Genomic DNA, 24045 nt, shown 5'->3' on the forward strand with positions numbered 1-24045 from the left:
CATTTTATTTATTTAAAAAAATTCGGCTTTGCCATGCTTTTGAAATCTTAGTTTCTCAAACAGGGATTGCATTGAATCCTAAACACTGGACCGCCAGAGAATTCCCATCTCTCTACATTTTAAAGCTGTTTTAATGGGCTTTGGCTAGACTGATGTCCATGAAGAAGATTGAAGACTAGACTCTTCAATCACAATAACTGTTTCAAGTCTATATTTAAGACCTCGCAGCCATTTTCTTCCTTCCTAATGTAAAGGTATCGCCATTTTGTAAATAAAACGATAACATTTGCCTTGAGTTTGTAAACCTGTAAAAATGAGAACTTTATAAAACCTTTGTCGGAGAAGGAGAGAGGGAGTCATCTAGATACCTAGAGAGCTGGGTTGGGTTGGGTTTTGACTCAACCAGAAAAGGCTTGAGTTTCACAAACATACATCCATTTTCTGTGCTTAATGAAAAGCCTAGACTGAAAGAAAGGGGAGCAGTATTTATGGTGTTTTTAATAATTTATCTTTGCTGCTGCCACCCTGAAAGCATGGCCAAAAATTCCTCTCCCTTCAGTTTAACATAGATTGAACTTTACAGAGAGTTTCTTAAAATACACACACATATACACACAGATGAAAAAGTATAGATTTTTTACAAACAGTATAGAAATAGTGAGCTACGCACAATTTTCTTAATCTAAGATAGCCATAATTTGCCCAACTGTCATTACTGCAGACCTGGGGTTCTTCAAGCTTTCACTTCCTCCTCTCTGAGGTGGAGCAAGAGGGCCAGGGTTGCTGGGTCTGATGGGGAGTCTGGGGTCCTTCCAGGGCCTTCCTGGGCACGGGTCCCCATTTGCCTCTTGGACCGGCTTGGGCTATCTGGCCCTCTCAGGTTCTCCTAATCACCAGCTCACTGACTCCAGGAGTCATTAATCATCTGTTCTTCAAGTCAGCTGGGTCTAATTTTCGAAATGTCCCTCCGGGTGGCCCTCTCCCTCTGCCCTGAAAGTTCTACCCTTTTCTCTATCCTATGTAGCTATCCAAAGAATACTTGTGAAGGCCCTGATGAGCCTGGTTATGCTCTTCCTTAGTGCTGAATCTCTGGCTAGCTTTAGGTGTAGTGTCGCAACTGGCCACTTGGCCTCTGGAGGCCATTGCCTTCTTTTAAAAAATTTTTAAAATATACTTTTTTAATGTATTTATATATTTTTGGTTGGGCTGGGTCTTTGTTGCACACAGATTTTCTCTAGTTGCAGTGCACAGGTTTCTCATGCAGCGGCATGGGCTCTGGGGCACATGGGCTTCAGTAGTTACGGCAGGTGGGTTCCTGGGCTAGAGAGCACAGGCTCAGTCCTTGTGATTCATGGGCCTAGTCGCTCCACGGCATGTGGGATCGTCCCAGATCAGGGCTCAAACCTGTGTCTACTGCATTGGCAGGTGGATGATTATTACTATTATCATTATTATTATTTTTTACCACTGAGCCTGCAGGGAAGCCCCTGGAGGCCACTGCCTTCTTAACTGAGAGTCCATCCCTTTTCTGTCATGCTGTCACTGCTCTTTTCTTCCCATACCTCCCAGAGGTTCTCTCAGGAAGGTTCTTTTCTGAGCTTCTGAAATGCTCAGTTTTAATGATACTTGTTAAACCAAGAAGATTGACCTACTCATGTTCAATGACTACAAATCCTTTCTTAGCCAAGTGCTGAATAGGGACCACGTATTCCAAATAGTTTTCATTTTATCCCTTACAATCCTCCCAATCCCAATTGGCTTTTGCAGTATAAATCACTACAGTTTAACATCTAAAAACCACTTTAAACATCTGACAAGGTGCTTGCTAAGGCAGAGATAAAATGGAGTATCCACTGAAAGGGTAGCTGAAAACACTAGCCTCTCCTATGTTCCCCACTGATTATGTAGTCGGTGAGAAGCGAGGGTAAAATAAACATTCTTCTGGGGGGATCTCATGGTGACCGAGTCATATAACGTGGCAACATTACTTGCATAATTGACATTTTTACAGTCTGGGAGAATTGTGTGGCATGATTAAAACTAGAGTTTTCTGGGACTTCCCTGGTGGTCCAGTGGTTAAGAAGCCATCTTTCAATGCAGATGACAAGGGTTTGGTCCCTGGTTGGGGAACTGAAATCCCACATGCCTCGGAGCAATTAAGCCCTTAAACAATTAAGCTCATGTGCTGCATCTAGAGAGCCTGCGTGCCACAAGTAGAGAGTCTGTGTGCCACAAAAACGAAAGATCCCACACGATGCAATGAAGATCCTGAGTGCTGCAACTAAGGCCCTGATGCAGTCAAATAAATTACAAACAAAATACTAGAGTTTTCTTAAGGGTCCTATAAGTAAGGGGATGTCTCAATAGTGTGAATAATATTTAATCTTCATGGAATATAAATGTCAACATTGAGTTGGTTACTAGGCTGAAAGTACAATGAACTATAAATTGACAGCCTTGACTAATGTTGATTCAGAGGAAGTTGTATTCACAATTTCTCCCTTTCCATAGTACCTGTCGGTATTAAGGTAGACCAGTAGTTCAGCCACTGACGTTGTCAAAGTTAAAGGCACTCTATCTAGAGAAAACAATGCCTTGTCATCATCAAAGGAAACATGGTAAACCTATTTTCTTCTTTCTTTGTAGATTTATGTGGCCATTTGCTCTGCTGCCATTGTTCTTGCAGTTTCATCCATCACAATAGAAGCTAGTGAAAGGGTATAAAAAGCTCCTCAGTGTCTTTTGTCACAAAGATTTTTATTTGTGATTACTTTGCTCTGAAAAGGAAAAATCCTACTTGGAAGATCTAAGGTACTAGCAAATCTTAAGCAGAGGGCAAGTTTCCTTGCAGGCAGAGGAAGGTCCTGTGGGGACAAGATCCAAGGCTGCACGTCCACATGAGCACATGGAGTTAAAGCCGACACTTATTTCAGCATTTTTTGCTGAGCCATAGGCTCTTTCTATGACCTGGGCCTGAGACAGGCTTATACCAACCTAACTGCTTCGGCTTCAAACCTCCTTTTAAAACTGCAAATCTTCCAGATTTCAATACCTTTTAGCTTTCCGCTAGGAGCGGTTTTTTTTTTTTTTTTTTGCTAACCTGTGAGAACATGTATCTCAGGGAAAACTAAGGCAAATGCCTGAGGTTTTTGCCATAGCAGGGTAATGGGATCACATACACCAGAATTGGACTATTTTATCTCCAGTTAAAAACTAACTGGAGATAAAATAGTCTGTATTTTAAATCCTGTACCTTGGAGAAAAATGCAATTGCTGTTGAAGAGTATATCAATTATTAAGTGCGGAACCAATGCTATTTTGGTTGCATCTACAATGAGAAGATCATTTCCAGGAATATCATACGCTTCGCTTCAGTCAACCCCAGCCCCAATCTTTCCTCTGAGGCAGAAATAACAGCATTGAGCACAGAGGGGGAGGGAGGTTGGATTGTGGGGCAGGGAATAGATTGTTACAGGGACAGAAGGCTAAGAACAGCAGGTGTTTTGGAAAGCTGACTCCTAAACCAGTTATTAATAATTTTGGTTCATTAATGTTGATAAATGTAGCTCTCCTTCTTGCAGAATAGGTAGAACACAGCAGGGAACTTTCCATTCATTTTGAAAATGTCTTTGATTTTTCCTGTGAGTAGAATCCTCTCTCAGGCTGTATGAAAATGCCCTGTGATGCGACAGGGGGTAGAGTGGGGGAATCCCTTGCTTTCTACTTGGCCCTCCCACCTCCTTTCCCTCTGGGCTCAAGACCTGCTTTGCTGAGAAGCTTCACCTCCTGATTCTTAGCACCCAATCAGGCAGTTGAGTCTCTAGGTGTCCATCTACCACCAGGACAACAGCCTTTTAAATTTCTTTCCAAGTTTCCTATAGTTTGTGAGCCAAGACACACAGAACCGCCTAGATCCACGTCCAGTTCTTTCTGGACAGTTTATTTTTTTGGAAACGATTTTATTGAGATAGAATTCACAGTGAGCCCAACTGAAGTGTTTAATGCGATGGCAGACAGTCCTTCTCTCCTTGCAGACCTTGCTCTGCTTCCACATTCTTTCCTTCCTCTAAAGAGAGGTATGGGTGCACGGTGGAACCCAGACATGACTGGAGCTGATTCTAAGAACTCTTCTAACTAAAGCACCTGCTGGGTAAGGTATACAGGGACACCCACTGACTCAAGGTTAGGGCTGGCGAAGTCAGCAGGGTTTCTGCAGGAATCTGGCATATGCCGTGGTCCAGGGGGAGAGCAGCGCCAAGATCTCTGCCAGGATGCCAACCATTTAACAAAATTGAAGTGGTTTCTCAGAAAGAGCCTCAATTTCTCAAGTTGGTCAACTCCAGCCTCACTATATGCATATACAGATACTGCCAGTTCAGCACTCAGAGAACACTTATTTTAATCAACAGTAGTGGTCATTCATTCCTTCACTCAACAAATAGTCATTGAGCTTCAACAAGGAGACTGGCACTGTTGCAGGAGCTGGGGACACCACTGTCAACTAGACCCAGAGTCCCTGCTCTCAAAAGGAGTGAGCAGAGTCTGGCAGAGTGACAGATGACAAACAGGAAACACGTGGATGAGCAAAGTGATTTTTAAAAAAAAAGTAATAAGGGAGTAAAAAAAATAGGTTGAGGGGATTTCCTGGCACTCCAGTGGCTAGGATTTTATGCTTCCACTCTTGGGGCCCTGGGTTCAGTCCCTGATCAGGGAACTAAGATCTTGCAAGCCATGTGGGATCTGGCCAAAAATAAAATTAAAAAAAAGAATCTTAAAAAGTATATAGGTTGATATGCTAGAATGGTGGTCAGGGAAGGCTTCTTTGAGGAAATGACATTTGAACTGACACTTGATTGACAAGAAGGCTGCTGCTGCTGCTGTTAACTCGCTTCAGTCGTGTCCGACTCTGTGCGACCCCATAGACGGCAGCCCACCAGGCTCCCCCGTCCCTGGGATTCTCCAGATAAGAACACTGGAGTGGGTTGCCATTTCCTTCTCCAATGCATGAAAGTGAAAAGTGAAAGTGAAGTCGCTTCAGTCGTGTCTGACTCCTAGCGACCCCATGGACTATAGCCCACCAGGCCCCTCCGCCCATGGGATTTTCCAGGCAAGAGTACTGGAGTGGGGTGCCATTGCCTTTCCATGACAAGAAGGCACAGGCCACATAATTCGTTGGAGTAGGATATCCAGGCTGAGGGAACAGGGGCATGGCCCCAGATGTAACTGAGCAGAGGCGGAGGCAAGACACAGCAAAGATGGGCCCAAGGAAAAAGAGAGAACTTGGTAACAGACTATGTGCTGAGATTTTATTTCTTTCGTTTAACTACTTAAAAACAATCAACAGAAAACATAATACTTTCAGTGGGGGCTTCCCTGGTGGCACAGTGGGTAAGAATCCACCTGCCAATGCAGAGGACCTGGATTCGATCTCTGGTCTGGGAAGATTTCACATGCCTTGGAGCTACTGAGCCCCAGATCTAGAACCCAAGAGTTGCAACTTCTGAAACCCGTGCAGAGCCTGTGCTCTGCGACAAGAGAAACCAAGCAATGAGAAGCCCTTGCACCCCCAAAAGAGTAGCACCCACTACTAGAGAAAGTTTGCAAGTAGCAACAGAGACCCAGCGAAACCAAGAAATTAGCAAGTTAAAAAAAAATCCTTTCACTGGGCTAAAAAAGAAAAAAGACAGTGGGTTTACAACAACCAATAACCAGATCTCATTTCTACCTAATTTCTTCCCAGTCCTTTAACCAAGAAACAACCGCTCATATTGTATTTCATGTATCCTTTCAGAAATCTTATAATGTATCTACAAATACATCCATATCTGTATGTCTTTAATATAAAGAGGGAATGTTTTAGTTGCCAGTTTAGGAGCTAGGCTTTTTTGTTTAGCAATGTGGCTTAGAATTGATTCTGAGTCTATACGAATAATAGTATTAAGTTCATGAATATGCCATTATTTAAATAACCAAGGGCATTGAGGCTGTTTCTAAACTTTTGTTATTGTAAACAATGCAGCGATCCTTGCCTGTATGTCTTTGTGAAATGTGTGACTATATGTGCAGGTTAAACTGCTGGTGTTAAAATTTCTGGATCACTAGGTGCGTGCATTTAAAATTTTAATAGATATGGTCAAATGTACCAAGTTTTTTTATACTCTGGAGAAACTGAAGGGATTCTTCATGACATATTGTGAAAGAGTGCATTCAGTTCTAGTCTGAAGGAGTAACTGTCAACATTCACAAATAAGCTTAAATGAAGTTCAAGGTTTCAAAACATTTTCTTAACTTTTTTTTATTATGGAAAATATCAAATAAATACAAAAAGGGAGACTAATAGACTGAGCCCTATCACCCAACTTCAACAGTCAATCTTATTTCATCTATGCTCCCAACCCGCTTGACCCTGCCCTTGGTTATTATTTTGACGCAAATAGCAGGCATTGTATCATCTCTCTCTTAAACATTTCCGGATATGAAAGTGACTTATTGACATCTGGTTATCTTGTAGAATGACCCACATTCAAGATTTGTCAGATAGCTCCCTCTGGTATCACCTAACCTGTTCCTCCCTTCCCAGGGGTGTCTGACGCGGGGTAGAGAGCCGAGTTGGTGATGAGCCAGCACGGGAGGCAAGAGAGCCTGTAGAGACTTTGGGTTTCATTCCTGGGTCTGGTGCTTACTAGGAGCTGGGGATCCTTGAGCTAGCCTAACTTCATGAAGCCTCATTTCCTTATCTGGAGAATGAGAGTAATGGTAAAAGCGTTTTTTGTGGAAAGCTGAGCTAGTGGTGGCAAGCAGAAAGAGCGCTTGGGCACTGTAAGAAGTAAGAGACTTGAGGACTTCCCTCGTGGTCCAGTGGTTAAGAATCCACCTTGCAATGCAGGGGATACGGGCTTGATTTTTGGCCTGGGAGTTAAGACCCCACATGCTACAGGGCAACTAAGCCCAAGCGTCACAACTACTGAGCCTAGGGCCAAATCTAGAGAGACTGTACGCAGTAACAAGCAGCCCGTGGGCCACAGTGAAGAGCCAGCGCAGCCAAAAAAAAGAAGCATCAGCAAGAGGCCTGGAGCGATGGTGGGCCATCACATCCTAATGCAACATAGCAACAGAACGGGTGTGAGGGTTCAGTTTAGTTCAGTTCAGGTGCTCAGTCATGTCCGACTCTTTGTGACCCCATGGACTGTAGCCTACTAGGCTCCTCCATCCATGGAATTTTCTAGGCAAGAGTCCTGGAGTGGGTTGCCATTTCCTTCTCCAGGGGATCTTCTTCCCAACTCAGGGATCGAACCCAGGTCTCCAGCACTGCAGGCAGATGCTTCACCGTTTGAGCCACAATAGGCCACCCCAAAATGTGTCACTTTGGCATAAAGATTATTTTAAGTACTTAAAAATTCAGGTACAAAAGGGGTGCTCTGACCCTCCCCCTTTTCTTTCTAAAAGCAGGAGATAAAACTCCCATTTGAAAGATGGTCTTCCATATACCAGGAGGAAAGTACCATTCTTATCATCAAGGACAGAAGCTGAAGCTGACAGAATTCTGTATAAATGTACTTTGTTAAGATAATTCTTATCTTCCTTTAGCCTTGCCATATATTTTAGCTACTTTTCTATCATTGCCTCTCTGTTCAACCTCATATAAAAGCATTTAGGTTCTGCTATCTCTGTGGGTCTTCATTTCCTTCTGGTGTTGATGTAAAATTTACAAGAAGTAAATTTGCATGGTTTTCTCCTGTTAATCTGTCTTTATGTCAATCTAATTCTCAGGCTCAGTCAAAAACCCTGAGAGGGTAGAGGTAAAATTTTGCCCCTCACATAAAGATTACACAGTGACTTTCTCAAGGCTGGACATTTAAAGAAGATAGTGTTCCTTTTGCTTGCATGAGGGCACAGAGTGTCATGGAGCAGAGAAAAAGGCAAGGACTTTGGTGTGAGATGGGGGTGAAACATCCCTTGGTGGCTTCTCATCTTTAAGAACATGGTCTGTGTGGTGGGACATTTCTGAGGGCAGTTTATTGAAAGCTGTGGCTTTCCCTTCTACAAGGGTAATTGTGCATAGTGGATGAAATCATTAGTGTCTTCCTCTTACATAAAATCAGAGACACTGGAAGGTTATGTGAAAGTTGCTCAGTCTCGACTCTTTGCAACCCCATGGAATAGTCCATGGAATTCTCCAGGCCAGAATACTGGAGTGGGTAGCCTTTCCCTTCTGCAGGGGATCTTCCCAACCCAGGGATAGAACCGGGGTCTCTTGCATTGCAGGAGGATTCTTTACCAGCTGAGCTACTGGGGAAGCCCGTGGAAGGTTATGTTTCCATTAAAAGAGCTGACTGTTTAAAGGATCCACTGTAGATGCTGAGAAATAAAATGGTGTAAACACAACCCCCTGAAAATAGAAATGAATGGCAGAGCCAAGGCTTTTTTTTTTTTGAGTCAGGGCTTTTTAAGGCACAGTTGCTAAAGTAAGCTGCAAGGACCAGTGGTGCCCACAGGGCATTTCAATTTATAAAGCTTTGGGCAGGGTGTTGGGAGCCCTTTCTGTGTGGCACCACAAGCTCAGCTTCCCCCAAAACTCTTATTATTACTTTCACTTTCCAGACGAGGAAATGAAGCTTCAAGAGGTAAGACCTGCTCAAGGACTCTGAACACAGCCAGTTGTGCAGTGCAAGGTAATGGAGGAATTCATGTTCAGTCTAGACTTAGCAGTATACGGGTCACAACTTTTCACTGAAATTTTGATGGTTCAGGTTATTTTTTGTGATTGGTCACATTTTTAGATCAATCAATTCACTTGTCTGATTTGTGGAAGTGTGAAAGTGTTAACTGTTCAGCCATGTCCGACTCCTTGCAATTCCACGGACTGTACCCTGCCAGGTTCCTCTGTCCATGGAATTTTCCAGGCAAGAATACTGGAGTGGGTTGCCATTTCCTTCTCTAGGGAATCTTCCCAACCCAGGAATTGAACCCAGGTATCCTGCACTGTAAGCAGATTCTTTACTGTCTGACCCACTAGGGAAGCCCCTGTCTGATTTGTATTTAATTATAACCCAGTAGTGAAAATGAGCATGACCTGCTTGGGCTGGTAGAGGCATACACAACGTGAGATTTTTTTTTTTCCCCTGGTGTCATGCACAGAGGCATATACCACTCTTGCATCATTTCATTTCATATCGCCCCTTTGATGGAGCCATGTAACTGCCATTGTAAGGATGAGAAAATGGAGCCTTAAAGAAGTCAGGGAATTTGTTCCAGGTCACTTAGCAAAAAAGTTGTGCAGCCAGGATATGAATCTAGAGATGGGCCTAAGAACCAGTGTGGACTTTATTTCCAGGCCAGTTTGTAATTGTAGAGATCCTTAGCCACTTTTGATTCTTGAACTGGGGAATGACTTGATGAAAATGAAGAAAAGGAAGAGCTGTTCAGTGGCATGATATAGGATTCACAGATGGAGGGAAGAACTGGAGTGCAGAGATCAGACAGGAAGCTGTGGCAGCAATGCAGGCCCTGGAGACCGAGGGTTTAGGGTTTGGAACTAGAAACTGTGGCTCCAGCTGTGTCTCCACCGTGATGCTGCTGGTTGGGGAACCTTGGGCAAATTATAGCCACATCTCTGAAGCCTTGTTCCTCCTCCCCAAATAATGGGCTTATAAATCGACACAAGAAAATCTCTTTCAAACTCTAAAATTCTGCCTGATGCCCGATGCAGTCTAAAGATTTACATATGAAGACCCTAAATATCATCTAGAATCCAGAGAAGAATTTAAATGTAATAATTCTCAACAACAATATCAAATCTTAACATATTTTTTCAAGTACAGAGGAATAAAATTGTTTTTAAGAATGCTTTTTAAACCAGATTATATTGAGACAAGCCAATCATTTCTGCATCTTATTGTTTTCTTTGTTTAAGAAAATGACTTGGGTTATTGTTGCTGCAGTAGCAGTTGACGATATTAAAATCAAATAAGAATATTACTCTTGAAACAAATGAAGTGATTTAAACCTATCTCTCTAAGATATTTCATGAAAGTATACCTAGGAGACACAAATTATACTGTCATCAAATTAATTGGTTTTCTAAGCTCAAATGTAATTTAAAATATGATATTTCTTTGACTGGTCCTATCAACAGACTTTAAAGGGATTTTAGATAGAGAACATAGGAAATAAATATAGTAATGTTGAAGCAAATAATCAACAAAATAGTTGTTCTGTGTTCTGTTGCCTGTACAGCTTCTAGAAAGTATTTTTAACGACTCCCTGAGGAATCGGCTCTTGCTGGTGTGAAGCCAGGCTCTTCACTCCACTAGCAGCAGCAAACTTTTGTTCATCCTCATATTCTAGAACAAATCCATTTCCAAGCTGTGCTGAGTCCTTGGTTTCAGGGTTTCTCAGAAATGAACCCTTTCTTGTCTACAGAGATTCAGGGGTGGGGTTCCCACTTCTTGGCTGCAGAAGTGCCTCCTCCTTAGAACAACCTAAGGGGCAAATGACTTTTCCTGAGATCAAGTCAGTTCTATTCTTAAAACCTTCAGGGATCCCATTAGCTTCCTGGATGAAAGCTGACTTCTGGTAGTGGAGATCCCCATGCGTTCAGCCAACCGATGCATTAGCTTTCTTTCAGGCTTTAATCCTCCACACCTGTGATTTTGCTATTAGACATGCTCTGCTCTTTCTCTCTGCCAGTTCATGGCCATCACTTCTTTTGATTCTGTCTTGAAACATTTCCTTCAGGATGTTTTTCTAGTTTAGTAGCAGCTTAGCAAGTAAACAACTCCCATTTTTGAGTTTTTAGTTACATTAAATGCTTTTAAGATAAATTATCAAGTCTAGATATAAAAAATTTATAGAGATTTGCATTCTTTAAGAAATCACCCAACAAGGAACTATATTCAATATCTTGAAAATACTTTTAATGGAAAAAAACTGGAAAATTGTATATAGTGTCTCTACATATTTATCTCTATATATCTGAATCACTTCGCTGTACACCTGGAACATTAAAAATCAAGTATGCTTCAATTAAAAAAAATAGGGCACAAAAAACCACCCAAAATGATTTTACTTTGTGAGCACTCCAATTTTTAGGTGTCTGCTTTTTCGCTAAGAATCCACACTAGAATCAGAGCAACATGACTCTTTCTGGTGACCTCTAGTGGGCACTAGATAACCCTACACAATTATGAAAAGTGAAGGGCAAAGTAAAACCCTTCCCAGTAACCAGCTGGTGTACTCTGAAGCCAGATCACCGCATCCCACCTCACCCCACCACACTCTTAATTTTTCTTTTCGTATGTTTTGCATTTAACAGTTAGCCTTACAACTCACCTGTTTCGCCTCTGGCGGGTACTGCGCGAGCAGGGCTGCCTGTGCCGGAGGTCGTGTGAATTGCTTGGAGCAGTTTAAAATAATCCCTGCCCAGTGGAGCCCACTCCCAGGGCATCGAGCAGTGCCCAGGGAAGTACCCTTCGCAGAGCCTGAAAGGGCTCTTCAAGCTCGAGGGCCGGTGCTGCAGCCGGCTCGGAGGTGCACAGGAGAAATTAAGACATGAAAAGGAGGATGCAGACAAAGATCAGGCAAAATTCTGTTCTTGCCAGTGGCAAGACAATTCTCCCCAGACTTTCATCCCACTCTACAGGGAGCGTCACGAGGGGGTCCAGGGGCGCTAAGCTTAGGCGCTCTCTTAGGACCGGTGCCCCAGAAAGCGGGGGCTGGAGCCGCTCCCCTCCGAGAGAGGCGGCACGGAAGCTGGGTGCTGGGATGTGTGGCCGCCTTCGGAGCACGCGGTACGTGGGTCTCCGCGCCGGGAGAGGAAGGAACAAAGTCGGCAAGAAAAGAATTGCTGGGGTGCCTTCTCTTGAGAAATTCTGTGGGGCGGTCTCAGAAACCTAGCTGGGCTCCGGAGAGTTTCTGGAAAAAGCTCTCCCAGAGCCGTCTGTCCCCGCCCCTCAAATCCTGCACCCCAGTCCTCACTCCTCCTTACCCTCCTGCAGCCTCCTTTTGGGGGGCCGTTAAAAGGGCTCTTGGGGACTCCCCAAGTCATCCCGATGGTCCGGGGAGGGACGCGGGAACTGAGACCCCCAGGCGCGGGGCTTTTCTGCCCCTTCCACTCGGGGCTCCAAGCTCGGCGCATCCCTGCTCTGCGGACCCCTCCCGGCCACTGCAGGCGAGAGCGGAGGGGGAGGACGGCGTCACGAGGCGGGGAGCCCGAGGTCCAGGGCGGGGCGCCGGGGAATCCCAGCCCGAGCGAGGTGCGGGCTCGGGTGGGAAGAGGAGGGCGGCGCGCGGAGGGAGGTGAGCGGAGCGGAGCCAGGAGGCAAGGAGGGGTAACCGCGAGGAGGCCCCGCCCCCGCCTCTCGGGGCCGGCTCTCTGCCGCCTCCGAACCCGCTCACTTTGCCTCTTGCCTCTGGACGGCGGTGGGGCGCTTGCCGGAGCTGTGGCCAGAGGGAGCGCCGGGGACCCGGAGCCATCCAGCGCCCTCGCTTCCTCTCGGCGCGCACGCCCCCGGGGCGGGGGGGAACAGCGCCGCCGCCTTGAAAGGGCACCCCGGCCTCGGAGGGAGCATCCCTCAGGCGCGAGGGGCGGCGGCGCTGGCAGCCTCTTTCTCGGCCAGTGGGGCGCAGCGCTGGCGCCTGAGGGGGACTCCCCGGCCACCTGCAGGGACCGCCGTGCGGAGGGAGCGTCGCTAGCAGCTGCGCTGGGCTGCCGAGAAGGCTAGAGCCAGGGGCCCCCGGGCCAGCCAAGGGCAGCAGCGGAGCCCGGAGGGAGAGCCGGCCGGACAGCCTGCGGGCCCCGACGGCGCGCTCCCCCTTCCGCCATCCGCAGGCAGGCCCCGCGCGGCGGCCGGAGGGGGCGGCGGCGGCGCCCTCTGGCTTGGGGGGCTTCGGGGCAGCCAGCCATGACCTTCGGGCGCAGCGGGGCGGCCTCGGTGGTGCTGAACGTGGGCGGCGCCCGGTACTCGCTGTCCCGGGAGCTGCTGAAGGACTTCCCGCTGCGGCGCGTGAGCCGGCTGCACGGCTGCCGCTCGGAGCGCGACGTGCTGGAGGTGTGCGACGACTATGACCACGAGCGCAACGAGTACTTCTTCGACCGGCACTCGGAGGCCTTCGGCTTCATCCTTCTCTATGTCCGAGGCCACGGCAAGCTGCGCTTCGCGCCGCGGATGTGCGAACTCTCCTTCTACAACGAGATGATCTATTGGGGCCTGGAGGGCGCGCACCTAGAGTACTGCTGCCAGCGCCGCCTCGACGACCGCATGTCCGATACCTACACCTTCTACACCGCCGAGGAGCCTGGCGCGCTGGGCCGGGACGAGACGCGACCCGGCCGTGCGGAGGCCGCCCCTTCCCGGCGCTGGCTGGAGCGCATGCGGCGGACCTTCGAGGAACCCACGTCGTCGCTGGCCGCGCAGATCCTGGCCAGCGTGTCGGTGGTGTTCGTGATCGTGTCCATGGTGGTGCTGTGCGCCAGCACACTGCCCGACTGGCGCGCCGCGGCGGCCGACAACCGCAGCCTGGATGACCGGAGCAGGTACTCCGCCGGCCCTGGGAGGGAGCCCTCCGGGTAGGATGCACTGCTTCTCTGCCCGTCACGTCCGTCCTGTCGCGTCTGTCCGTCCCGTCCGTCGGTCCAGTCTCCGTCCTGTTTGCCTCTGGGATGCCGAGCTCAGTTGGGTTCTGGGCCCAGCGAGGCCCCAGGCGCGGTCAGCCAGGGGGTTGGGTTGCCCCCCCGCCCTTTCCCCCAGCTCTAGCCGGCTCTGGTGTGCACACTAGACGCCCCTCTTGAGGGCGAATCGCCAGCCCTGGGGAGGGACAGATAGAGATGACAAGCCTCTCTCATCTTTGTAGTTTACTTTCGACCAAATAGGAACTGGTTAATTAGATTTCTCTGAACTTCTGTTGTTAGCCCAAGGTTAAATTCTTGAATACTAAGAGCAGTTTGAATTATCTGCCAATTTTTGATGGTGTTTGAAAAAAGGAAGCCTTGTTATCATGGAGTGTGGTCGGCTGTACACTGCCCACAGGTACACGCTGCATAATATATTGTAATGGAATTGTGATAAAGAAGATTAATTTAGCGATAGATTCTAAATAATGGATGTCTGTGCCCTTTTCTCTCTTCTTTTCCTATCAAGTACGGAGTTAGTAAAGCAGCTGTCCACCATTTGGTGCCAATGTGACTTCTAGAAGATCTTCAGGCTGGGGAGGGGAAGAAAAACAAGGAAACTGCCCTAAACCCAGAAACAGTATTACAGTATTTAGTGGTTTTTCTTTTCACTTTACTAGGATGAAAGAAAAATATTTTGATCTTTCCTTCGATGGTGCTTACTTTTCAGTAGTGATGACATACTTCTGTTTTTAGTACTAGTGAATTTATTTTGCATGTTTGGTGGGAGGAATAAACAGGAAAGTTAGACTTTCAAGGGAGACAGCCTCTTTGGGCACAAACACATCATTGTATCATGTGTTTTACCTTAGATCCTAATTTAAAATTCCCCTTCCATTCATTTAAAAAATTCAATTGCTTGCCTGATAGTCTTTTCCTCATAGACATGTGCATGGTTCCAGTGGTACTATGAGCCTGATACTGGAGTGTGTTACTTCCATATAATACTCTTCCTTTGGAGAGTAAAGATTTTTATTTAATTCTCAGACACAAAACTGTCTGGGACCATGGAGTCCGTTACTGATAAGCTGCCTTGGCATAAAATCCAAGATACATACTTTGAAAGGAGATTCATTAGGAAACGCATTTTGTTTAATGTATTAGGTTCTGAGTTTTTTGATTTACAGGAAAGAATTATTTATTGGATACTGCATCAGTGAATGAAATTAATTTATGTATCTAAATACATCAAGAATCCTTGATTCTTTCAGAGGTCCATAGGAAAATGATTGGCCTTGAAATTATTCACTAGTAATTGTAGAATTCTAAGGTTAGTGAAAGTTCAAGGTACATCAGCAAAGGAAATCGGAGAAATGAGTTATTAGTACAAATATTGAACGGAATTGGCTAAGTCACTATATAAGCAAAAACAGTGAAATGACTTGAGTAATAATTTTGGGAGGAGAGAGGGCATCTTGGGGGGAGAGGAGTGCAGTCTGGAGATCATTAAGGTGAGGCACTTGGAAAGGAATGAGAGACATGAATAATAACTTTAGTGGGAGAACGAGAAAGAAACCAAAAAGGGAAGAGACAGATGGAAAAGAGGAAGACTGCAAAAGAAGTGAAGGAGGAAGATAAATGTTTAATTTGTGTATATGCATTTTATGTATGTATATAATTATTCAAGTCAGAACTGTTTCCTAGATACGCAGATATTTCAGGCAGAAACAATGTTTTTCTTGGCTTAATGGTCCAGTTTTAAGCTTTACTCTGAGTGTAGCTATGTGAAAACCATTATCTGTAATCCCAAACAGATAAACCGAAAGATGACTGAGTTACTTGAGGCTGCACATCGCAGAGGGAGCTTCCCACAGGCCTCCTCTAACAGAGAGCTAAGGTGGTACTTTGAGAACAGTGTCTCAAATCCTGTTTGTTTGTGGTTGCTGAAATTAGTCTTTTTGTCTGAAACATCATTCTGATCATTTGACCAAATTTGGCATCTGCCAGATAAGGTCAAAACTTCTCTCTTGGCCAAAAGAGAAGGTTCTTACCTTTTATTTTGTTCTGTTTGGCTGCACCAAGTGGCTTATGGGATTTTAGTTCCCCAATGAGGGATTCAGTTCAGTTCAGTTCAGTTCAGTCGCGTCCAACTCTTTGCGACCCCATGAATCGCAGCACGCCAGGCCTTCCTGTCCATCACCAACTCCTGGAGTTCACTCAAACTCACATCCTTCAAGTCGGTGATGCCATCCAGCCATCTCATCCTCTGTCGTCCCCTTTTCCTCCTGTCCCCAATCCCTCCCAGCATCAGAGTCTTTTCCAATGGGTCAACTCTTCGCATGAGGTGGCCAAAGTATTGGACTTTCAGCTTTAGCATCAGTCCTTCCAAAGAACACCCAGGGCTGATCTCCTTTAGAATGGACTGGTTGGATCTCCTTGCAGTCCAAGGGACTCTCAAGAGTCTTCTCCAACACCACAGTTCAAAAGCATCAATTCTTCGGCGCTCAGCTTTCTTCACAGTCCAACTCTCACATCCGTACATGCCCACTGGAAAAACCATAGCCTTGACTAGACAGACCTTTGTTGGCAAAGTAATGTCTCTGCTTTTCAATATACTATCTAGGTTTGAATAGTGAGAATGCAGAGTCCTAACCATTGGACTGCCTGGGAATTCCCCAAGGCTCTTTAACATTTAATCACAATCTGCCTTTGTTAATTTACTCATTGTAATTTGCAAGCATCTTTTGAGTATCTGCCGTGTTTAAGGTGCTATTGGTATTCCAAATATTGCAGCTTTCTTTTTGGTGAGGAAAAAGTGTCAGGTTGGCAGTGTAGGATCAGAGGTACAATTGATCAACAGCTGGTTTTGAGAAGGTCTTCAAGGTGGGAAACGATGCAAACAAGCCATCTTAGGAAGGGTGCTGAGGTTGTGCACTGCCCAACACTGGTGAAAGGTATCATTTATATAGACTACAGTGTTCAAAACCTGTGCAACCATGTGTACCCCATATGGGAACAAAATAAGGAGACTTGTCCAGCTAGTAGGAACATCCAGGGCCTACGCATGTTTATATATTACATTTGTGCTGTGCTGCACTGTGTCGCTCAGTCGGGTCCAACTGTTTGTGACCCCATGGACTGTAGCCTGCCAGGCTCCTCTGTCCATGTGGATTCTCCAGGCAAGAATACTGGAGTAGGGTTGCCATGCCCTCCTCCAAGGGATTTTCCTAACCCAGTCATCAAACCTAGGTCTCCCTCATTGCAGGCAGATTCTTTACCGTCTGAGCCTCCAGGGAAGCCCATGAATACTGGAGTGGGTAGCCTATCCCTTCTCCAGGGGATTTTCCCAATCAGGAATTGAACTGGGGTCTCCTGCATTGCAGGTGGATTCTTTACCACCTGAGATACCAGGGAAGCCAATATTATGTTTATGGAGTGTGAATTCAGTGATGGAGAGAGAGAGGGGGCCAGTGAGTCCAGTGTTAGAAGGCCTGGAATGAGAGGGAGAATAATTTTATTCTGCAGGCGGTGGTTAACTGTTGGCAGGTTCAGGGTGAGTGGATTATCCATATAAAGTGACAAATGTTGTGAATTGTGTACTGAAAGTTGGAGATGGTGGAGGTGAGTTTGGAGATTTTTGCAAAGGGAGGGAATAAGAACTTGGATGGCTTTGAGGTGGTGAAAATGGAGATAAAATGACAACTTTGGGAGAATTAGGAAGAAACAAAGTAAATCCAGGGCATCGGGAGGATACAGGCTCAGGGACTGAGTAAGTGGATTTCCAGGAGCTTGGGGACCACTCTCTGCCACCTGCAGGGTCCATTTGTCCAGACCAGTTACTCACGTGTTCCTGAACCACCTGGGCATCCTTTACTGTGCAGTCAGTCCCTTGCCTATTGAAATTGGATCATTCATCAAGCCCAAACCAGAGTCTATTTCCCTTTTGAAACCTTTCCTGACTGCCTTAGTATATATGATGGTTCTTCTTGAGTTTATTGAGGCATTGCTTCCTCGTGCAACTTATTTGGCCGCTGTATTATCCTTCCTAGCATGGTAGTTATTTTTTCTTATGAACATGTCTTAGCTCCCAAACTAGATGAGATGGAAAGCCCTAGAAGGCATCTGAAGTCTTTTATACTATTTATTATGATAGCATCTTTTAGAAGAAATTATTATTCAGGCACAGTAAATATCTGTTGTTTATCTTGTGTTTTAAAGTAGAAACTTCCAGGAGTATATCTTCTCTTGCATAGTTGGAGGAGCTGTGGGGAGCAATCAGGCTGAGGCATTCAGGTGGTGGAACTCTTAATTGAGGAAGATGAGATCCTGTGCTAGAATGAGAAAAAAAGCCTAAGTCAAGGAATAATTATTTATCAAGTACTTATTGTGTAAAATGAATAAGGATGAGAATATATTTTTAATAAAAAGATTTTTCTGAAGTTTTGAAATACCACACAATCTATTTGCAAGAAATCTTGAGATGTCTTCCAAATCAATGATTTGAAAAGTTTTTATATATGAATATGCTCCTTTTAAATTGCTTTTTTAAGGGGGTGGTTAAAAATCATATAAATAATAATTTAAAGTTCAGAAGCTACACAAGCAAGCGTTTCTCCATTTCCCAAACATGGAGTTCTTTTCCCTAAATGTAACCAAAGTTATAGCAGTGTGTGTGTCACAGAAGAGATATTCCCTGTATTTACAAGCATTTCATATATATTTCCTGCAGAAGGGAATGGTAACCCACTCCAGGATTCTTGCCTAGAGAATTCTATGGACAGAGGAGCCTGGCGGGCTGCAGTCCACAGGGTGGCAAAGAGTCAAACATGACTGAACAACTAACACATGTATATTTAAAACAACAACAAAAAAAACAGTGTGAGAACAGTGTCATGACCTGCTTTTTTAACTCACCAACATGTCACGGGGATTATTCTGTATCGGTCTATAAAGAGCTGCCCAGTTTTTTATGGAGCTGCATGACATTCCATTGTATGAATGTCCTAGAAATTTTCTACTCTTAATATTGTTCCTTGTCTGTAGGAAATGCTGTAGTGAATATCCTTGTACATGTACATTATTTTGCTTTCATGAAAGAATATCCACAGGATAAATTCCTGAAAGTTGTCATTGGGTCCAATGGCATTTGCACTTGTCTTTTCTTTAATATATATATATTTTTTTATATTTAGTTTTTATTTAGATATAATTGCTGTACAATGTTATATTAGTTTTAGGTGTATAGCAAAGTGATTCATTTGTATATTTATGTTTAGATTCTTTTCCATTATACGTTATTACAGGATGTTGAATGTAGTTTCTTATGCTGTACAGTAGGTCCTTGTTGGTACTCCATATTTTGTACTTTGTCATTTTCAATAGAAATTCCAAATTGCTCTAAGAAAAGGTTGTATCAGTTTATACCTACCAGCAATGTGTGAGAGACCATGTTTCTTCATCCTCTACAAAGTGTTATACTTTTGATCTTTACCATGCTGGGAGGTCAAGAGATACCTGGAATAACGGGCAAGTTTGGCCTTGGAGTTCAAAATGAAGCAGGTCAAAGGCTAACAGAGTTTTACCAAGAGAATGCACTGGTCATAGCAAACAACCTCTTCCAACAACACAAGAGCCAACTTTACACAAGGACATCACCAGATGGTCAATACCAAAATCAAATTGATTATATTCTTTGCAGCCAAAGATAGAGAGGCTCTATGCAGTCAGCAAAAACAAGACTGGGAACTAACTATGGCTCAGATCATGAACTCCTTATTGCCAAATTCAGACTTAAACTGAAGAAAGTAGGGAAAACCACTAGACCATTCAGGTATGACCTAAGTCAAATCCCTTATGATTATACAGTGGAAGAAACAAATAAATTCAAGGAATTAGGTCTGATAGACAGAGTGCCTGAAGAACTGTGGACAGAGGTTCATGACATCATGCAGGAGGCAGTGATCAAGACCATCGCCAAGAAAAAGAAATGCAAAAAGGCAAAATGGTTGTCTGAGGAGGCCTTACAAATAGCTGAGGAATACAGAGAAGCTAAAGGCAAAGGAGAAAAGGAAAGCTATACCGTTTTGAATGCAGACTTCCAAAGAATAGCAAGGAGATAAGAAGGCCTTCCATAGTGATCAGTGCAAAGAAATGGAGAAAACAATAGAATGGGAAAGACTAGAGATCTCATCAAGAAAATTAGAGACATCAAGGGAACATTTCATGCAAAGATGGGCACAATAAAGGACAGAAATGGTATGGACCTAAGAAGGTCAGAAGATATTAAGAAGAGGTGGCAAGAATACACAGAAGAAATATACAAAAAAGATCTTCATGACCCAGATAACCACGATGGTGTGATCACTGGACTAGAGCCAGACATCCTGGAATGTGAAGTCAAGTGGGCCTTAGAAAGCATCACTATGAACAAAGATAGTGGAGGTGATGGAATTCCAGTTGAGCTATTTCAAATCCTGAAAGGTGATGCTGTGAAAGTGCTCACTCAATATGTCAGCAAATTTGTAAAACTCAGCAGTGGCCACAGGACTGGAAAAGGTCAGTTTTCATTCCAATCCCAAAGAAAGGCAATGCCAAAGAATGCTCAAACTACCACACAATTGCACTCATCTCACACACTAGCAAAGTAATGCTCAAAATTCTCCAAGCCAAGCTTCAACAGTTCAATCAATCGCTCAGTCGTGTCCGACTCTTTGCGACCCCATGAACTGCAGCATGCCAGGCCTCCCTGTCCATCACCAACTCCCAGAGTTTACCCATACTCACTTCCATTGAGTTGGTGATGCCATCTAACCATCTCATCCTCTGTAGTCCCCTTCTCCTCCTACCTTCAATCTTTCCCAACATCAGGGTCTTTTCAAATGAGTCAGCTCTTTGCATCAGGTGGCCAAAATATTGGAGTTTCAGCTTCACTGTCAGTCCTTCCAATGAATATTCAGGATTGATTTCCTTTAGGATGGACTGGTTGGATCTCCTTGCAGTCCAAGGGACTCTGAAGAGTCTTCTCCAACACCACAGTTCAAACGCATCAATTCTTCGGCGCTCATCTTTCTCACATCCGTACTTGACTACTGGAAAAACTATAGCCTTGACTAGACGGACCTTTGTTGACAAAGTAATGTCTCTGCTCTTTAATATGCTGTCTAGGTTGGTCATAACCTTCCTTCCAAGGAGTAAGCGTCTTCTAATTTCATGACTGCAATCACCATCTGAAGTGATTTTGGAGCCTAAAAAAAATAAAGTCTGACACTGTTTCCACTGTTTCCCCATCTATTTCCCATGAAATGATGGGACCGGATGCCATGATCTTATTTTTCTGAATATTGAGCTTTAAGCCAACTTTTTCACTCTCCTCTTTCACTTTCATCAAGAGGCTCTTTAGTTCTTCTTCACTTTCTGCCATAAGGGTGGTGTCATCTGCATATCTGAGGTTATTGATATTTCTCCCAGCAATCTTGATTCCAGCTTGTGCTTCATCTACCCCAGCCATTTCTCATGATGTACTCTGCATATAAGTTAAATAAGCGGGGTGACAATATACAGCCTTGACGTACTTCTTTAGTATGTGAACCAAAAACTTACAGATGTTCAAGCTGGATTTTAAAAAGGTGGAGGAACCAGAGATCAAGTTGCCAACATCTATTGGATCATAGAAAAAGCAAAAGAGTTCCAGAAAAATATCTAGTTCTACTTTATTGACTACGCCAAAGCCTTTGACTGTGTGGATCACAACAAACTGTGGAAAATTCTGAAAGAGATGGGAATACCAGACCACCTGACCTGCCTCTTGAGAAATCTGTATGCAGATCAAGAAGCAACATTAGAACCAGACATGGAACAACAGACTGGTTCCAGAGAGGAAAAGGAGTATGTCAAGGCTGTATATAGTCACCTTGCTTATTTAACTTATATGCAGAGTACATCATGTAATCAGGCTGGATGAAACACAGGCTGGAATCAAGATTGCTGGGAGAAATATCAATAACCTCAGATATACAGATGACACCACCCTTATGGCAGAAAGTGAAGAGGAGCTAAAAGCCTCTTGATGAAAGTGAAAGAGCAAAGTTAAAGAGGAGAGTGAAAAAGCTGGCTTAAAACTCAACATTCAAAAAGTGAAGATCATGGCATCCAGTCCCATTACTTCATGGCAAATAGATGTGGAAACAATGGGAACAATAACAGACTTTATTTTCTTGGCCTCCAAAATCACTTCAGATGGTGACTGCAGCCTTGAAATGAAAAGACACCTGGTGCTTGGAAGAAAAGCTATGATCAACCTAGACAGCATATTAAAAAGCAGAGACATTACTTTGCTGACAAAGGTCTATCTAGTTAAAGCTATGGTTTTTCAAGTAGTCATGTATGGATGTGAGAGTTGGACCGTAAAGAAAACTGAGCACCAAAGCATTGATGCTTTTGAACTATGGTATTGGAGAAGACTCTTGAGAGTCCCTTGGACTGCAAGGAGATTAAACTAGTCAATCCTAAAGGAAATCAGTCCTGAATATTCATTGGAAGGGCTCATGCTGAAGCTAAAGCTCTAATACTTTGGCCACCTGATGCAAAGAACTGACTCATTAGAAAAGACCCTGATGCTGGGAAGGTTTGAAGGACAGAGGAGAAGGGGACAACAGAGGATGAGATGGTTGGATGGCATCATCGACTCAATGGACATGAGTTTGAGCAAGCTCCAGGGATTGGTGATGGATAGGGAAGTATGATGTGCTGTAGTCCATGGGTTTGCAAGGAGTCAGACATGAATGAGTGACTGAACTGAACTGATGCTGGGAGGTGAAAAATGGTCTAGTAGTTTACTTTGTTTTGGCCTTGAGTAAAAAATGTGCATCTTTATATATATTTAGGAGTTACTTATCTTACTTTTCAGTGAGCTGTGTGTTCCATTTGCTCATTTTGTCAATGACTTTCTTAGTTGGAAGATTTTGAAAAAGAATTAAGAAATTAGCTCTTTGTTAATGATATGAGTTGAAAACATTTTGTTCTCTAATTTAGGACACCGTTCAAAGAAAATCACAGTTGCTTGGAACATAGTAGCTGTACTTTTAGTATCTATTTGAGAAAATACATAATGACTAAAGAATAATTGTGAATTCTAACCATTCATCAACCCTTTCTTGGGTCCTGTGACCCTGCAGGGCACTGTAGATACTGAGGTACAGAAAGATAGGGTTTCTGCTCTCATGAAGCTGGAGTACTTAGTGGTGGTAGTGGGAAAGGAGACAGCCAGCAGAGTCAGCAGATAAGTAAGAATTTCAGGTAGTGAAAGAAAATCAGAGTACAGAATACAGCAGCAGTGCTCCTTCATTCGCAAAGGACGTGAGGGGGTGACCTGAGTTAAGACTTGGATTATAGGAAAGACCCAGCCTTGGGAAAGGGAGGGCAGTGTTCTGGATGGCAGAAATAGCACATGCAGAGCCTCTGAGATGACAGTGAACTCGGCGAGTTTCCAAAACAGAAAAGAAAGACCATGTGGGCTAGATCTTAGTCCAAGAGCGAGAGAGAGGTAGATGAGATTGGAGGGGAGGCAGTGCCCTCTCGGGCAAGTCTTAGGTGCCCTGGGAAAGAGTTTGGATTTCAATTCACATGTGACAGCAAAGCCTTTGGAAGGTTTTAAAGCAGAGGAAAGATATGATCTGATGTAGTTTTTTTTTTTTTTTTTAATATGCAATGTAAATCCTTTTACTTAAACGTTTTATTTATTTATTTTGGCTGGGTCTTCGTTGCTGTCTGGGCTTTTCTCTAGTCGCCAAGAGCAGGGGCTACTCTGGGTTGCGGTGGACCAGCTTCTCATTGTGGTGGCTTCTCGTTGTGGCGCACAGGCTGTGGGCGCAGAGGCTTCAGTAGTTGGGGTGCGCGGGTTCAGTAGTTGCGGCACACGGGCTTAGTTGCTCCGAGGCACGTGGGATCTTCCCAGACCGAGGGTTGAACTCGGGTTTCCTGCATTGGCAGGTGGATTCTTAACCTCTAGACTGCCAGGGAAGTCCTGACCTGATGTATTTTTTAAAAACACCACTTACCACTGGTGGATGGACTTTTAAGGGGCAACAGGAGATGCAGCAGGATGTGGCAGGCAAGAGAATAGGTGTTTGATCTAGGGCAGTAGCAGTAGCGAAAAAGGTGAGAGTGATTAGATTTGGGTAAATGCTTGGGTTTTTATTAGGTTACTAATGATGACTCATCTGCCAGTACTAGGAAGGTCTATGAGATGTATATTGAGTGAAGCAGTGGCAGTGCCCACAGACTGAGGTCCCTCTCGCTTACCTGCCTTGGCCCACATGTGGTGAGCTGGGAATCCAACACTTCTCTCCAAGGATCTGCTTCCCACTTTGGAGTATTGTGAGGAGCAGGCTCTGGAAAACAGATCACCTGAGGGTCAGTGGGAAAGGGATCATGGACCA

General features: G+C 44.5%; 2 protein-coding genes across 6 annotated transcripts in view; one reads left to right on the forward strand and one right to left on the reverse strand.

Moving 5' to 3' along the window:
• Window positions 1-11885, reverse strand: part of MTA3 (metastasis associated 1 family member 3) — a 217826-nt gene extending 205941 nt beyond the window's left edge. For all 4 annotated transcript variants that reach the window (XR_011255716.1, XR_011255715.1, XM_069583458.1 and 1 more), the window contains exon 1: window positions 11332-11885. Coding sequence is in view for 2 of the 4 variants with exons in the window: in XM_069583458.1 (XP_069439559.1) it covers window positions 11332-11446 (115 nt within the window). In the remaining 2 variants the exon portion in view is untranslated. The remainder of the gene's footprint in view (window positions 1-11331) is intronic.
• A 1017-nt stretch (window positions 11886-12902) lies between these two features.
• Window positions 12903-24045, forward strand: part of KCNG3 (potassium voltage-gated channel modifier subfamily G member 3) — a 51575-nt gene continuing 40432 nt past the window's right edge. The window contains exon 1 of one of the 2 annotated variants that reach the window (XM_069583480.1): window positions 12903-13567. In XM_069583480.1, the coding sequence (XP_069439581.1) occupies window positions 12903-13567 (665 nt within the window). The remainder of the gene's footprint in view (window positions 13568-24045) is intronic. The other variant, XM_069583481.1, reaches the window with a different exon arrangement.

The sequence above is a fragment of the Ovis canadensis genome, chromosome 3, assembly GCF_042477335.2.
Source record: "Ovis canadensis isolate MfBH-ARS-UI-01 breed Bighorn chromosome 3, ARS-UI_OviCan_v2, whole genome shotgun sequence".
NCBI lineage: Eukaryota > Metazoa > Chordata > Mammalia > Artiodactyla > Bovidae > Ovis > Ovis canadensis.